Below are 16,572 nucleotides of genomic sequence, written 5' to 3' on the forward strand. Positions count from 1 at the left end.
CTCCTTGTGAGCCCTGCCCAAACGTGGATGGAATTAGGACAGAACAGAAAAAATAAAAAATAAAAGGCCATGGACACGTCCTCTGGGTCGGGCACACGGAGGGGAAAGGAAACGAGTGAGGAAAGCCTGGAGACATCCCCGGGGACGGCTCCGCCTCGGGACGTTCTCGTGGGCATCCTTCCAGCCTGGGCGCCCAGGGCTGCCCTCCGTGGCCCGGGGGCGCGCGTGGCCCGGCGCGCACGCGCACTCCCGTGTACACACACACACACACACACATACACACACACACGCACGCGCACTCCCGTGTACACACACACACACACACACATACACACACACGCACGCGCACTCCCGTGTACACACACACACACACACACATACACACACACACGCACGCGCACTCCCGTGTACACACACACACACACACACATACACACACGCACGCACGCGCACTCCCGTGTACACACACACACATACACACACACACGCACGCGCACTCCCGTGTATACACACACACACGTACACACACACACACGCACGCGCACTCCCGTGTACACACGCACACACACACACACACACACGCACGCGCACTCCCGTGTACACACGCACACACACACGCACACGCACTCCCGTGTACACGCACAGGCGCGCGCGCGCACTCACGGGTACACGCACAGGCGCGCGCACGCGTTACACATACACACGGCCTTCTCCCCGCTTCCCCTCACCCCCCCACGGGAGGGGGCGGGCTGCTCTCGTTAAAGAGCGGACGGTCTCCGCGCAAACCCAGGCTCTGTTAGGCCCCGGGGGCCAGGGCCCGAGCTGCCGGCAGCCAATGGGCGCGGCGGAGCGGCTCGAGCGCGGCTGACGCTGCGCCAATGGGCGTGCGCGGGGGGCGGGGGCAGCGGCGGAGACACTATTGTTGATGAGAAGCGGCGGCGGCGGCGGCTGCACCACCTCCTAGCTGCCTGCCGCGGCCCGGGCGCCCCCCGCACCCCGGATTCCGGCTTCGTCACCCCGACGCGGGGCCTTCTTTTCGGCCTCGAGAACCTTCCCCCTTCAACCCGACAGCCGCCCCCGCCCCCGTCTCGCCCAGTCGCCGGGGAGCGTGGACCATGTCCCAGCGGATGAGGCGCAACGGGTCCCCCACGCCGGCCGGCGCCCTCGGGGGCGGTGCGGTCGCCACGGCCGGGGGAGCCGGGAGCCGCCTGCAGCCCATGAGGGCGACGGTTCCGTTCCAGCTGAAGCAGCAGCAGCCGCAGCAGCAACATGGCAGCCCCACGCGGAGCGGCGGCGGCGGCGGCGGCAACAACAACGGTGGCTGCCTCGGTGGCGCCTCAGGCCCCTCGGGCGGCGGGGGCCTGCGCACGGCCCCGCGCAGCACCAGCCCCACGCGCGGCGGCGGCAGTGCGGCCGCGCGCACCAGCCCCACCGTGGCCACGCAGACCGGCGCGGCCGCCACCTCCACGCGAGGCACCAGCCCCACGCGCGGCGCCGCGCCCGCAGCCCGCGGGAGCCCCCCGCGGCCGCAGCCCCCGCCGCCGCTGCTGGGCACCGTCTCGTCGCCGAGCTCGTCGCCCACCCACCTGTGGACGGGCGAGGTGAGCGCGGCCCCACCCCCGGCCCGCGTCCGCCACCGGCGGCGCTCCCCGGAGCAGAGCCGCTGCTCCCCGGAGAGGCGGAGCCCCAGCGCCCCGGTCTGCAAAGCAGGTACGTGCCGGGGGCCGGGCGGCGCGGGCCGGGGCCGGGGCCACCGCGCGGGGACTGCGGCGCTGCGGCGGGGCCGGGGCGGCCGGGGGCGGGGCCCGGGTGGGGCGGACCCGCCTGCCCCGCGGGGTCCCCCCTCTCCATCCCGTGGCCCTTCCTCCCCCGCCCCCACCCCCCCGCAGGTCCCCGCCCGCCTCATTCATCCCTCCCCGCAGCCAGGCCACGCTTGTCCCCGACCGCGGAGGGCCGCGGCCGCCCTGTGCGGGCTCTGATGTGTGTGGAGCGTAAACCTGGGGTTCGGCCGCCCGCGGGCTCCTGCTGACCTGCTCACCCCCCTTTGGTGGCGAGGCTGGGGGCGGGTGGTCACTTTGTGTTAGCGACATGGTTCACGGGAATACCGCACACTGCTGCCAAGCATCTCTCTTTCACAAAAAACGGCCCCAGATTTGCGGGACTGAAGACGTCAGCACGGCAGACCAGGGCCCCTGCAGAGTCGGGAGGCTGGGAGGGAGGGAAGGAAAGGAAGAGGATGCCTTTGGAAGGTTTATGGGCTTTGTCTGAGGGGCTGCGTGTATTTCTGACATGCCGACCGGTTTTGTGTGTAGGATGTAAAACCATTTGTTTTTTTTCTAAAAAAAAAAAGAAAATCCAGGGTTTTTCTATTATTTTAGGGACTAATTTTTTTGGTTTTTGTTTTTTTTCTCTATACCTGAGAAAGGTCCCTGGAAAGGTCCTGAACGGAGTGGTTGGGTTCTAGTAGAGTCATTCATAAAGAGTAACTCAGTAGAGAAATTCAGATTGGGGAAATAGAGGCAAAATTTATTACCTGATTGTCTTCCTGTTAGAATCTGGTGAAGAAAGATGTGAGTGGTTTTTAGCTTGTGCGTGAATACTGTCAACATACACCTTTGTCTTCCCTTTTTCTGGGGAATTTCTGTTTAAATCTCGCAGGCAGAATGGCTGGGAATTTCAGGAAACTGTACAGTACTTCCTAATCAAATAAAACAGATGGAGTGATTTCAAAGGTTCATTCAGAAATGCAGGGAGTAGGGTGAATCTTTCCTATGTATTTTATCAGAAGTTTTGGAGAGAATTGCCCTGAAAAATGATCAATAGTGTTTTCTAATTAAAGCCAGAGTGCTGATTTAAATATTTTGAAAATGCAAAGTGCTTTTTAAAAACTGTTAAAAGTACTAGAACATCCTCTTCTTCAAATAATAGCTACCACTTTACTGAGCTTCCGCCAGTAGGAGATTTACCGACAGATTCTCATTTTAATTTTCACAGTAGGTTTTAGAGAGCTTAAGTAACAAGGATTACAGTTGATATTTGAACTCTGCTGCGTGGTACTTCCAAACTACCCTTTACCTTGTATCAAGGCAGTAGCTTTATGATGTATATGATAGGACCTGGGAAATACTGCACACCAAAGTTGCATGTGCTTAGTTTTTGAAGTATCTGGTGAACATAATTGCTCCAGTTTACGGTCAGACCTCTGGAGCTGGCATAGTGTGTGGCAGGTAGAAGGGAAGGAGAGCTGCTAAGTGGGGGCAGTAGAGAGAGAGGGAGGAGGTGGTGACTGCATTCTGATTGTAGTCTGGCTCCCCTCCAACAGTTTAACCCTGGAAGTAGAGCAGCAGTCTAGGGAGAGAGGTAACATTAGGTATTGGCAATGTGTGGAGAGAGGTGCTCTTTTCTTCTGATCTCTAGAACAGAGTTGTTGGATTTCCAGGGATCTCTCAATGTGTGGAGAGAGGTGCTCTTTTCTTCTGATCTCTAGAACAGAGTTGTTGGATTTCCAGAGATCTCAGGCTCCTGACATGCCCATTCTGCCCATGCTTCCCATAGCTACCTCCCCTCAGTCTGTTATTCCATAGAGTATTCATGCTGTTAAATTAACCCGCTCATTACCCACCCTCCAAAAAAAACCCCAAAGTAAAAAACTCTTTTTCCTCTAATGCAGCACTCTCAACTGAAAAGGGATACCATCTGTTACTAAGTTATACTGAAGTGGATGTCTGATAGCTTCCTTTCCAGGATTGTATTCATGTTTCATTCTGGTGAACTTCCATGCAGAGTAGAACAAACAATTTTCAGATTTCAAGTCTTCGTAGCACAAACTAGACCATTTGCATTTTGCTTTTTTTTTCTCAGACTAAAACTGTAAAGAGAGACAAGGAAAAAGAGTATGTATGTATGTATGTATGTATTTACTAGAGGCCCTGTGCACGACCTTCGTGCACTAGGGGCAGGGGGTTCCCTCAGCCTGGCCTGCACCCTCTCACAGTCCAGGACCCCTCGGGGGATGTCCGCCTGCTGGCTTAGGCCTACTCCCTGCCGGCAGGCGGACATCCCCCAGGGGTCCTTGGTGCTGCTGTGGAGGCGGGAGAGGCTCTCACCACCTCCGCTGTACTTGCCAGCTGTAAGTCAGGCTTCTGGCTGAGTGGTGCTCCCCCTGTGGGAGTGCACTGACCACCAGGGGGCAGCTCCTGTATTGAGTGTTTGCATCCTGGTGGTCAGTGTGTGTCAGCAACAGGTCGTTCCGATGTTTGGCCGATTTGCATATTAGCTTTTTATTATATAGGATTTTTATTGAATTCAGGAAGGGAGAGGGACAGTTAGAACATCAATGTTGAGAGAGGCCCCAGCTGGTTTGTCTCAGTAGATCGAGCGCCGACCTGCAGATTGAAAGATCCCAGGTTCGATGCCCGTCAAGGGCACATGCCTGGGTTGTGGGCTCTGTCCTCAGTAGGGGTCGTGCAGGAGGCAGCTGATGAATGATTCTCATCACTGATGTTTCTATATCTCCTTCTATATCTCCTTCTCTCCCTTCCTCTCTGAAATCAATAAAAAACATATTTTAAAAATGATGAGAGAGAATCACTGAATGGCTGCCTCCTGCATGACCCCTCCTGGGGGATTGAGCTTGCAACCTGGGCATGTGCCTGTGACTGGAATCGAACCCAGGACTCTTAGTCTGAAGGCCTATGCTCTGTCTACTGAGCCAAACTGGATAGGGCTATTTTACTTATTGATTGATTTTACAGAGAGGAAGGGAGACAGAGAGAAAGAGAGAGAAACATTTCTTTGTTATTCCACTTATTTATGTATTTGTTGGTTGTTTCATGTATGTGCCTTGACAGGAAATCGAACCCCCAACCTTAGCTTTTTGGGATCATGCTCTGATCTAAAAAGCCAGGGCCTAAGGAAGAGTCTTTTAAATTAGAGGTCAGTTTACAGCCTCCGTGAAATTTAGAAATCTCAACTGGTAGAGGGGAAGTGTCAACTTTATAGTTTTGTAAACCCATCTGACTCAAATTCCAGGGTCCATGTAGATCAGGCTACCACTTTTTGGGGTCTCTGAGATGAAATGGATGCCATAACCTTTATTAGGTTCTAAAAGTATCTGAAAGTCCCTGAGGTGAAGGTCTCAGGATCCTTGGAGGTTGTTCCTATTGTGCTGGATTCATGCACAGTTGCCTTATTCCTCCAGGTTTAGAGCTACTCATTGGCTCTTTGAGAACTCCCTTTTTCTTGACTACTATTTGGCAGTGATTTTCAACCAATGTGCGTCAAGAATTTTTAAGACATGCAATACCTGACTAGTCAGAGGCCCTGAACTTTTTTCCCTTAGATTGTGAAATAAAAAATGACAATAGCCAACACAACAATAGCCATCTGGTGTGAATGAATCAAAATTATACCTATTTTTTTGTCAGATCAGCATAAAATATATATATTTTTGGTGTGCCACAGAATTATAGTAATTAGTTTATGTGCCATGAGATGAAAAGGGTTGAAAATAGCTGCAGTAAGATAATCTAAGCACCAATCTCTGACAGATAATTAATTTTTTTTTCAATTACATCCCGTATTCTGTATTCTGTAAACATGTTTCAGATGTGTAGCAAAGTGGTTTGAAAATAATGTACCACTGCTTTAAGTACCCACCTGGCCCCATACAGTTATCATTGATATTACTGACTATATTCCCTATGATGTAATCTAAATCTCGGTGACTGTACTATAACTACCAATTTCTACTTTTTCACCAAGCTCTCCAATCCCTCATTCTGTTCTCTGCATCAGTGAATCTGTTTCTGTTTTGTTTGTTTGTTTTGTTCATTAGATTTCTCATATAAGTGAAATCATATGGTATTTTTCTAAGTTATTTCACTTAGCATAGTACTCTTTAGGTCCATCCATGCTATCACAAAAGGTAAGATTTCATTCTTTTTTTAAGGCTGATTGGTATTTCATTGTGTAAATGTACCAAAGCCTTTTTATCCATTCATCTTTGGATGGGCACTTGAGTTACTTCCATAGCTTGACTATCATAATATATCAAAAGCCAGGGGCCCTCACGACCGAAACAACTGGACGGATGATAGAACAACAAGCTGCATGGGACGACCAGGCTGGCAGTAGAGTTAGTGAGGGACAACCAGATGACTGAACAGCAGGCTATGTGGGTGACTAGGCTAGCAGGAGGGGCAGTTAGGGGCAACCAAGCCTGTGGGGTGGAGGGGCAATTTGGGGCGACCAGGCCAACAGGGGGACAGTTTTGGCTGGCAGAGGGGAAAGTTAGGGGTGATCAGGCCAGCAGACAGAGGCTGTTGGGGGTGATCAGGCTGGCAGGGGGGACAGTTAGGGGCAATCAGGCAGGCAGGCAGGTGAACAGTTAGAAGCCAGCGGTCCTGGATTGTGAGAGGGATGTCCGACTGTGGGTTGGGATTGGGCTGAACCTGCAATCGGACATCCCCTGGGGGGTCCCGGATTGGAGAGGGTACAGGCTGGGCTGAGAGGGACCCCTTCCCCCATGCATGAATTTCGTGCACTGGGCCTCTAGTCTATAATAATAAAAGTGTAATATACTAATTAGACAGGACAACCAAACTACCTTCCTGATGTCCTTCGAGCTGTGAGGAGCGAGGCAAGCCGCAGTGACTGTGAGGGCTGAGCCCCGTACATAAATTTCGTGCATGAGGCCTCTAGTATTTTTTTTTTTTTTTAATTTTTATTTTATTTATTTTTTTATTGTTTGAAGTATTACCAACAGTAGTACCTATGTCTCCTTTTTCCCCCCCATTGACCTTCCCCCAGCCTCCCCTACTCCCCAGTACATGCCCTTTCCTGCCCCCTCCCCCATGTCTTATATCCATTGGTTATGCTTATATGCATGCATACAAGTCCTTCGGTTGATCTCTTAGTTTCCCCCTCATCCTCCCTTGCCTTCCCACTGTAGTTTGACAGTCTGTTCAATGCTTCTTTGCCTCTGTATCAATCTCCCCCCCCCCCCCATTTTTTTCCTTTGAAAAATCTTGCCTCTGCAGATTAGAAATAAACATATAATAACAAAAAATGTTTGAGTCCCAATTTCAATGTCCAATAATTCTGAGTCCCTGTTTTAATGTCAAACAGTTCCTTATGTGATATCTGGATGGTGGACACATGGTGGCAATGCAGGTCCAACCCTTTCTGGTTTGGTCCTACGCAACCTGCAGTGACGTGCAGGTGCTGACTGTTAGCGTGGCAAGGCATCGTCAGTGTCTTCCTTCTCTGGACTGTTTCTCCTCTTGTCTTCGTGGTTGGAGCAGACCTGTCAATTCCTCTCTGTTGCAGGAATCCACATGGTCTTGGAATTGTTTTCTGAAAATATACAAACATATTCTTGACCAAAAGTTAATAAAGGAATCTTTTCTATAAAATTGATTTGTGATCCTTATTTTTGCCCAAACGATTTTCCTTTGTCTTATTTAGACACCATGTGTGTTTTTCATGGGTGTCTTGCTGTTAGCATTACAAATGAAAATTAATTTTATAAAGTAAAAATTTTATAGATGTAATTTATTATCCGTGTATTTATTTACCATGTGTGTATTAGTGGAAATGGTTATTTACCTTCTTGAGAAGGGCCTGCGCATTCCTGCTACTAGGCTGGACTTGGATATTAAAAACTCACTTGCCCACACCATGGGTACAAGACATCTCAAACAAGTCTTATTGCAATGAGAGGGCAGCTGCTGTCATCCAAGTCTCTGTTACCTGGGTCCCAATGTGAGCTGTGGTAAAAAATATATATTTTATTGATTTTTTACAGAGAGGAAGAGAGAGGGACAGAGAGTCAGAAACATCAATGAGAGAGAATCATTGATCAGCTGCCTCCTGCACCCCCCCCCACCCCCCACTGGGGACTCACCTGCAGCCAAGGTACATGTCCCTGACCGGAATCGAACCTGGGACCCTTCAGTCCGCAGGCTGACACTCTATCCACTGAGCCAAACCGTTTTCGGTGAGAGTAAATTTTAAAATAGTACTGTATCTCATCATAAAAGTTGGCTATTGTGTATCATATTAGTTTGCTTCTACAATAGTTTTAGTGAATGTAATATAGATTGCCAATGTAGGCTTAGTTTTCATGGTTGTATGAAATTTCATGTTGGAGAGAATATTGCCTGTGAACATCCAGAACTGTCACTCAAAGTGTGGTCTAGTTCATCTTTATCAGAATCACTTAGGGTCCTTGATAAAAATGCAGGCTACCAGACCCTGGTGCAGACCTTGAAAGCCTCATCTCCACCCACTGATTTTACTGTCCTCTAAAACAAAAAAAAGTGACTAGAAGCACCAAAAGAAAATTTGAAAAGTCCTCATTAGAAAAAATGGCTTTAGTACAGTATGTGTAAAAGTTATTTTTTGCAGTGTGGCTGATACGTAGATAGCAAGTTGTGGTTTTGCTAATTTCTCCCTTATTTTGGATGCATTATGTTGTGTGTGGATTTGGTTGTTTATTGGGGTGGAGGAAGTGGCAAGAGCAACAAGAGATTGAGGTATCTAGACTAATAATCAGGGTATCAGAACTTAATGTTTGCAGCATCTTAGACTTGTACTGTACTTTTGTTGTTAATCCTCACCTGAGGATTTTTTTCTATTGACTTTTAAAAATATATATTTTATTGATTTTTTATAGAGAGTTAGAAACATCAATGAGAGAGAAACATAGATCAGCTGTCTCCTGCACACCCCCTACTGGGGATGTGCCTGCAACCAAGGTACATGTCCTTGACTGGAATCGAACCCGGGAACCTTCAGTCTGCAGGTCGATGCTTTATTCACTGAGCCAAACCGGTCAGGACTTTATTGATTTTTAAAAACTATGTTTTTATTGATTTTTTTTTTTTCTAGAGAGAGAGGAAGAGAGAGGGAGAGAAAAAGAAACATTAATGATGAGAGACTCATTGATGGGCTGCCTTCTGCACGCCCCACACTGGAGATCGAGCCCACAACCTGGGCATATGTCCTGAATTGGAATTGAACCAAGACCTCCTGCTTCATGGATCAACCACTGAGCCACACATGCTAGGGTTTCCCCCCTTTTTGAACAGATAATTATGTCTAGTATATCCCTTCTTCTTGTTAAATGATTTTGTGGATAACAGGAACTACAGCCTTTAAGTCAATAGCCGATCAGGTTTTAGAACCTTCATAATGTAATACCTAGGGCCATGGTTTGGGATGCTCCACTGACATTGAAGCTACACAGGAACCAGTTGAACTAGTACAGGTGGTTTAGGAGTCCAAATGCCTTTGGCTGAAATTTTAATGCCACACCCGATTGTAGTTAACTTCTGTAGAGATTTGATTTTCTTGTGTGTTTTTAAAAAATATATATTTTATTGATTTTAAAAATATATATATTTTATTGATTTTGTACAGAGAGGAAGGGAGAGAGATACAGAGTTAGAAATATCAATGAGAGAGAGTCATCGATCAACTGCCTCTTTCACATCCCCTACTGGGGATATGCCCGCAACCAAGGTACATGCCCTTTACCGGAATCGAACCCGGGACCCTTCAGTCCCCAAGCTGACGCTCTATGATTTTTTACAGAGAGGAAAGGAGAGGGATAGAGAGTTAGAAACATCGATGAGAGAGAAACATCCATCCGCTGCCTCCTGCACATGTCCTATCTGGGATGTGCCTGCAACCCAGGTACATGCCCTTGACTGGAATCAAACCTGGGACCTTTCGGTCTGCAGGCCGATGCTTTATCCACTGAGCCAAACGGGTTAGGGCATTGTGTGTGTGTGTGTTTATTGAGGTATAATTAACAAATAAAATTGCAAGACATTTAAAGTGTACATCGTGATTTGATATCCATTATAAAAGGATTCCTCCCATCTAGTTTGTCACCTCACTTATTTTTCTCCTCCTCCTCCTCCTTTTGCTATGCCTCCTCTTCCTCCTCCTCCTCCTTTTAGAGAACATTTAAGTTCTATTTCTTAGCACATTTCAATTATACAACAGTGTTGTCAACTATAGTCACCATCCTATCTAATAAAGAGGGGATATACTAATTGACCATCACTCTGTCACAAAGATGGCTGCACCCACAGCTGAGGCCAAATTTCCATAAAGGAGCCTTAACCGGCAATCAGCAGGGACCTGAGGCTATCCCCTCCCCAACCACCATGGGGCTTGATAAGGGACCTCAGGCCACGACCCCCCCCCCCCCCCCACACCTGGTAGGGCTTGACAGGGGACTTCAGGCTGTGCCTCCCCACTCCACCCAGCAGGGCTTGACAGGGGACCTCAAGGTGGGCTTCCCATCCTGGTCCTGGTGCTGGGCTAGGAGACTTCAGGCTGCTCCCCCCATCCCAGTGCCAGGCTGGGGGACCTCATACCATGCCCCCTGCCTGGCTGGCCTTGACAGGACCTCAGGCCATGCCCCCCACCCAGCGGGGCTTGACAGGGGACTTCAAGGTTCACCCCCAGTGCTGGGTCGGGGGAACTCAGGCTGAGCCCCCTGCCCAGCGGGGCTTGACAGTAGACTTGAGGCTGTGCCCCCTGCCAGTGGGGCTTGATGGAGGACCTGAGGCTCCACCCCCACCCCCACCTGGCAGGTCTTGATGGGGGACCTCAGGGTGGATTGACTGGGGACCTCAAAAGGTGCGCTTCCCATCCTGGTGCTGGGGTAGGGGACCTCAGGCTGCTCCCCCCACCCCAGCACCAGGCGGGGGACCTCAGGCCATGACCCCCACCTGGCAGGGCTTGACAGGGAACTTAAGGCCGTGCCCCTCTCCATAGCACTAGGCTAGGAGACCTCAGACTGCAAGTCCCTGGTGCTTGATGGGACCTGAGGCTGCGCCCCTCCTGCCTGGCTGGGCTTGACAGGGGACCTGAGGCCATGCCCCCAACCCAGCACTGGGCCAGGGGACATTAGGCTGCACCCCCCTCAGGCCATGCCCCCGACCCAGCAGAGCTTCACAGCGTACCTCAAGGTGCACCCCCAGTGCTGGGTTGGGAGAACTCATTCTGCACCCCCGGGAACAGTGGGGCTTGACGGGGGACTTGAGGTAGTGCCCCCCACCTCCTGCTGGTGGGGCTTAATGGGGGACCTGAGGCTGTGCGCCGCCCCTCCCCCCCACCTGGCAGGGCTTGATGGGGGACCTCAGGCCATGCCCCCCACCCTGGTCTGGGCTAGGGGACCTCAGGCCACGCCCCCTGTCCTGGCACTGGGCCAGGGGACCTGAGGTTACTCCTGCCTGGCGGGGTTTGTCCAGGGTGGGACTGGCTAGGTGTGGATCTAGCCCAATGGGTGGGGCAGCACATGTGGGTGGGCGAGGACTTGACTCTGGGTCCTGAGGTGCGCCCCAGACTCTGACAGGAGGAAGGTTTTCATATACATTTTACTAATTTTCTTTCATCTCTGACACTTCTATTATAGAGAAAGGGCAAATAGCAATATTATTTCCTCTAGTTAATCCCCTTTTAATATGCACAAATTTCATGCAAGTGGAGTTGGCAGTGGCAGGAGGAGCAGGGCTGCCTGCATACAGGTGACCTGGTGTCACGGTGGGAGGGGCTGGGCAGGGGTGTGGAGGATGGGCCAAGACCTGCCCCAAGGTTAAAATGTAACTTTAACTTTATCATAACTGCCTTATATCCTTTTGAGTTAGATGGTATCATGATGAATGAGTATTTTACATATCATACCAATTTAATTTTAAAACCAAGATGAACACTTAAGTTGATAGATATGCATTTATCTTTTCTGTGTGTGTGTGTATGTGTATGTGTCTGTAGGGATAATTGCAGTTGGAAGAAATAAAACAAAGATCTTTTGTACGCTTTGCCTGGGTTCCCCCAATGACATTTTGTAGAACTATTACTCTACAACGTTATATCCAGAATATTGACATCGTGAAATTCACTGCTTTATTCAGATGTCTTCAATTTTACATGTACACTTTTACATTTGTTTGTATGTTTCTTTTTTCTTTTTTAAAAAAAATATTTTAATATATATTTTATTGATTTTTTACAGAGGAAGAGAGAGGGATAGAGAGGGAGAATCATCAATCAGCTGCCTCTTGCACACCCCCTACTGGGGATGTGTCCACAACCAAGGTACATGCCCTTGACCGGAATCAAATCCGGTACCTTTCAGTCCTCAGGCTGACGCTCTATCCATTGAGCCAAACCAGTTTCGGCTGTTTGTATGTTTCTATATCTGCCACTTCAGTCAAGATACTGAAAACTTCCTTATCACAAGGGTCTCTGCTTCTCTCCCAGTGCTTTTATTTTTCCTCCCTTATCTCTAACCCCTGGCAACCATTAAGCTTTCATCTTTTCTAAAATGTTGTCATTTCAAAAATGTTAAATAAATAAAATCATTTAAGATTGACTGTTTTAGTATAATTCCCTGGATATTTATCCAATGTTGTGTGAGTCAGTCTATATTTAAAAGCCTAATATGCAAATTGTCCCCATGGGAGTTTGCTGGGAGACTGATTGCTTGCTGTGATGTGTGCTGACCACCAGGGGAGGGAGGCCCCGGCTGGCCTGATCTCCAGCCAGGCCTGGGGACCCGATATGTGCACGAATTTCATGCACCAGGCCTCTAGAAGTTTATAATTTATTTTTATTATATATATTTTATATTTTAGTTAGAAAACTCCTGACTATTTTAAAACTTAGGTTCTACTTTTTTTTTCTTCTATCATCTATTTTTAAAATAAATATATTTGCCTTAAATTTAGGTGACAAAACACGACCGCCTTCCTCAAGCCCCTCTTCTATTATTCGCCGCACTTCCTCTCTGGATACACTTGCTGCTCCATACCTTGCAGGGCACTGGCCTCGTGATAATCATGGTCAAACTGCTCCTTGCATGAAAGACAAAGCTACACAGGTAGGTGTATTACAGGTTCTATCCTGAAGTGTTTTATTCTGAGACTGTTTCTCATAATTTTTATTTTTATTTCTCATAATTATTTGTTCTTGTCTGTGATCAAATTCTTAAAACATCCGTGTACCTTAGAATAATCTGAAACTTATCAAAAGAGCGGATTCCCAGGCCTGATCTCCAGATATTCTGTAGTAGATTTTGGTTGAGGCTTGAGAATGTACATTTCCCCCTACTAGCCTTAAACAGAATTTTTCATATATCACTACCTTTGAAATACTATCACCAGCTTACTGCTTTTTGTTTATCGAAATCAGCAACAGTTTTTCTACCTTTTCAATAGCCTATGGTTATTTTGTGAGCATTTTCACACTCTTCGTAACATTAGCACTCTTGATGGCTTCTTTATGTTTTACAGAGAGGAAGGAGAGAGATAGAGAGCTAGAAACGTCAATGAGAGAGAAACATCGACCAGCTGCCTCTTGCACACCCCCTACCGGGGATGTGCCCGCAACCAACGTACATGCCCCTGACCGGAATCGAACCTGGGACCCTTCAGTCCACAGACGACGCTTTACCACTGAGCCAAACCGGTTTGCTTCTTTATGTTTTAAAAGCATTCTCTCCTTTGCTGCCTGTGAGATGCTTTTTGTCATGCATGAATGGGCTGTCAGGTTGAAAACCGAAATTTGGTTCCACAATGGAGATGTTTTTTCTGTGAACAACGTGGTCGAGAACGGAATTGTTCTAGATGGGAGGTGTTTGAGGACCAAGGTTTGACTAAATTGTATTACTTATTCTTCATTTCTGAGTGGTTCTTTTATGTGGTTTCTGTGTCCTTTTTTGATGCTTATAACTCTTTAAGACTGAGCTATCCATTCTTCCCTAAGTTTCTTGAGCATCTTTAAAACCATTGTCTTAAATTCTGCCTCTGGTATTTTGATTGCTTTATTTAATTTAATTCTTTGGGTATTTCTCTTATTTTTTACTTGTTTCTCCATTTTGTCTCTGTGTATTAGGTAGATCTGGTATAACTCCCCAACTCATTATGGTGGCTGTATGATGAAGGTGTTGGGCTCAGTAGCAAAACCTTCCAGAGCACCTGAGCTCCGTGCTCCAGGAATGTTTGTGTGTTATGTGCACTCTCCTGTTGTAGTTTAGTTTTGAATGCTGTTTAGCCTTTTGTGGGTGGACTTAACCCTTCAGGCTGGCTGACCATAGGATAAACCTCAATCACTGTGTGAGGTGCTGTGCAGGGGCTGCTCCCTAAGGTGAAGTTGTATCCAGCAACTTCAGAATTCCCTTTGGGGTATGCCAATTGTTTGGCTAGTTGGGTTGAGCTCTGGTGTGGTCTGAAGTCCACCACTGGTTGTGTTGGTTTTGGGCCCATTTGGGTGAGGTTCAGATGTTATGCTTAACCAGCGTTGGGCTACCTGTCGGGAGCTACTGTGTTCTTCACCTTTGTGGCTGCATCTCCTTGGCCTGGGTATGTGTGGGAGAGTCCTATCTATCTATTTATCTAGAAACCTAATATGCAAATTGTCCCCATTGGAGTTCAACTGGGAGACCAATTGCTTGCTATGACATGTACTGACCAAGGGGTGGCACAGAATGAAGGAAGACCCTGGCTGGCAGCCGGCAGCTGGGGAAGGGAGGCCCCAGTGGCAGCTGGAAGGCCCTGATCGGCCCTGATTGCCAGCCAGGCCTAGGGACCCTACCCGTGCATGAATTTCGTGCACCTGGCCTCTAGTCTGTGTATAAGGGTCAGTTTCCTCCAACTTCAAGTTGGTGGTATGTAAGAGGACTGAGATTCTCTGAGATCCACCTCTCCCTAGAGTTGCCTGGTCTTCTTCCAGAGCCTTCTGAAGAACAAGTGGAGAGTGTGTCCACAGATTGCAAGCTTAGTAGAGGTGGGTAACCAGGATTGGAGGATGGAGCTAGAGACCCCCTAATTGGAGGTCATGTGGTCAGGCACTCAATGAGAGGAAAGTGACCCCTACTCCAGAGCTAAACCACTCATTCACTGCCAACTCAGGTTCACCCAGGATGGGCACGCCATAGTTTTAAGTTGGGTGCAACCAGCCATCTTCTCTGCATGAGTCAAATCTGCTGGGCAGAGCCACTGGACTCAGGAGGACAGATCAAGAGTCTCCCAACAGGAGACTTTTTCCTGGTTGCAGACAATAGCCTCTGAGGGACTCATGCTCAAATATCCCAGCTCTGAGCTGCTCTCCCTTCCTCCTGCAGAACTGAGCTCAGCTAGGTTGGGTGTCTGGGACTTGGAAGGGCAGATCCAAACAGACTCCCATTGGGGGTGGTGCCTGCAAACCTGTAGTAGGGGAGCAGGCACTTCTTCCCCTTCCTTGGTAGGGTGTGGTGAGCTTGCAGAGAAGAGAAGCGGGGCTTCCTGGTGATATAGCCACACAAACCAGCACTCAACCTTCTAATTCTTAGACAAACGTTTCCCTGGGAGCCCTGGCCTGGTGGCTTAGTATGTCGGAGCGTTGTCTTGTACACTGGAAGGTTGTGGTTCAATCCCTGGTCATGGTATGTATAGGAGGCAATCAGTTGATGTCTCTCTCTTTTTCTTTTTCCCCTGCCCTCCCTCTAAAGTCAATAAACATATTCTGGAGTGGGGATTACGTAAAACAGTAAATAAGTAGATAATTTTTAAAAAGCTTCTCCGGGAGGCACACTATGCAAGTGCCAGCTCTGCACAACCTCTGATCCCCCTTTACAGCTGAACTCAGCAGGACAAGGCTGGACAAGTAATTCAACAGGTGGGGTTGTGGGGATTGGCTTTGCGCTCAAGGTGGGGGACATTGGTCCCCTTTCCAAAGGCACACAGTTTAGTCACTAAGTCTTCATCAGGAACCTCCTCAGAAAAAGGGGGCCCTGAACGTCATTGCTGGGTGCAGCCAGCAAACCTCCTCCGCAGGACCCCAGCACAGCAGAGTGGTCTGGCCAGCAGTTGGGGACCAGGCAGTGTATTCCCCAGGCTGGTGCTATAACAATAGGAGTGCTCTTACCTGGAAAAGTGTCTGTGTCTTGAGCAGACTCACTTGTCTCCCAGGCAGACTAAATCCCCACCAATTTTCACCAGCAGAAGCTCATCTATGCAGGTTCCTCTTTCCATCACTGTTGTTGTGTTGGGGATCCTTCTGTGGGTTAAGACCCCACACTCCTGGGGAAAAGGAGTTTGTTTCCTATCTTTTTGTTAAAGTTCTCATTGAGATCATTGAGCATCCTTATTACCAGAGTTTTTGACCTCTGCATCAGATACATTGCTTGTCTCCAATTTGTTTAATTCTTTTTTGGAGTTCTGTTTTTTCATTTGGGACATGGTCTTTTGTCTCCTCATTTTGGCTTCCTCTCTGTTTTGGTAAGAGTGTTTTTATGTAGCAAGTGCCCTGTGTGGCTCAGTGGCACATGCTTTTTGTTCACCTGAGCCAGGCACTCCAGGTGTGTTCCTCATGTGAGTCCTATGTGCCCTCTAGGATAGTTGCCTTGATTGCTGTTGGTGTGTCAATGGGAGGGAATTGATCCTCAGACTGATTGATTTGAGGACTGATTGTGACTATTGTGGAGGAGATACTGTGCAAAGGCTAATCCTATGGAGCAGGATTCGCTTTAGTGGGCTTCTGGTGCCTGGCCAGTCTGCCTTTTGAGTGTGTTAT

The 16,572-nt window shown here is 48.6% G+C and overlaps 1 protein-coding gene across 1 annotated transcript in view; it reads left to right on the top strand.

Annotated features, from left to right (window-relative positions):
- The first annotated feature begins 898 nt into the window (after window positions 1-898).
- The window catches only part of FAM117B (family with sequence similarity 117 member B), a 53,069-nt gene continuing 37,395 nt past the window's right edge, over window positions 899-16,572 (top strand). The window contains exons 1-2 of the mRNA XM_084893206.1: window positions 899-1,710; window positions 12,750-12,901. Of these exons, the coding sequence (XP_084749332.1) occupies window positions 1,116-1,710; window positions 12,750-12,901 (747 nt within the window). The 5' untranslated portion in view covers window positions 899-1,115. The remainder of the gene's footprint in view (window positions 1,711-12,749; window positions 12,902-16,572) is intronic.

The sequence above is a fragment of the Pipistrellus hanaki genome (assembly GCF_964339955.1).
Source record: "Pipistrellus hanaki genome assembly, chromosome: 8".
Taxonomy (NCBI): Eukaryota; Metazoa; Chordata; class Mammalia; order Chiroptera; family Vespertilionidae; genus Pipistrellus; species Pipistrellus hanaki.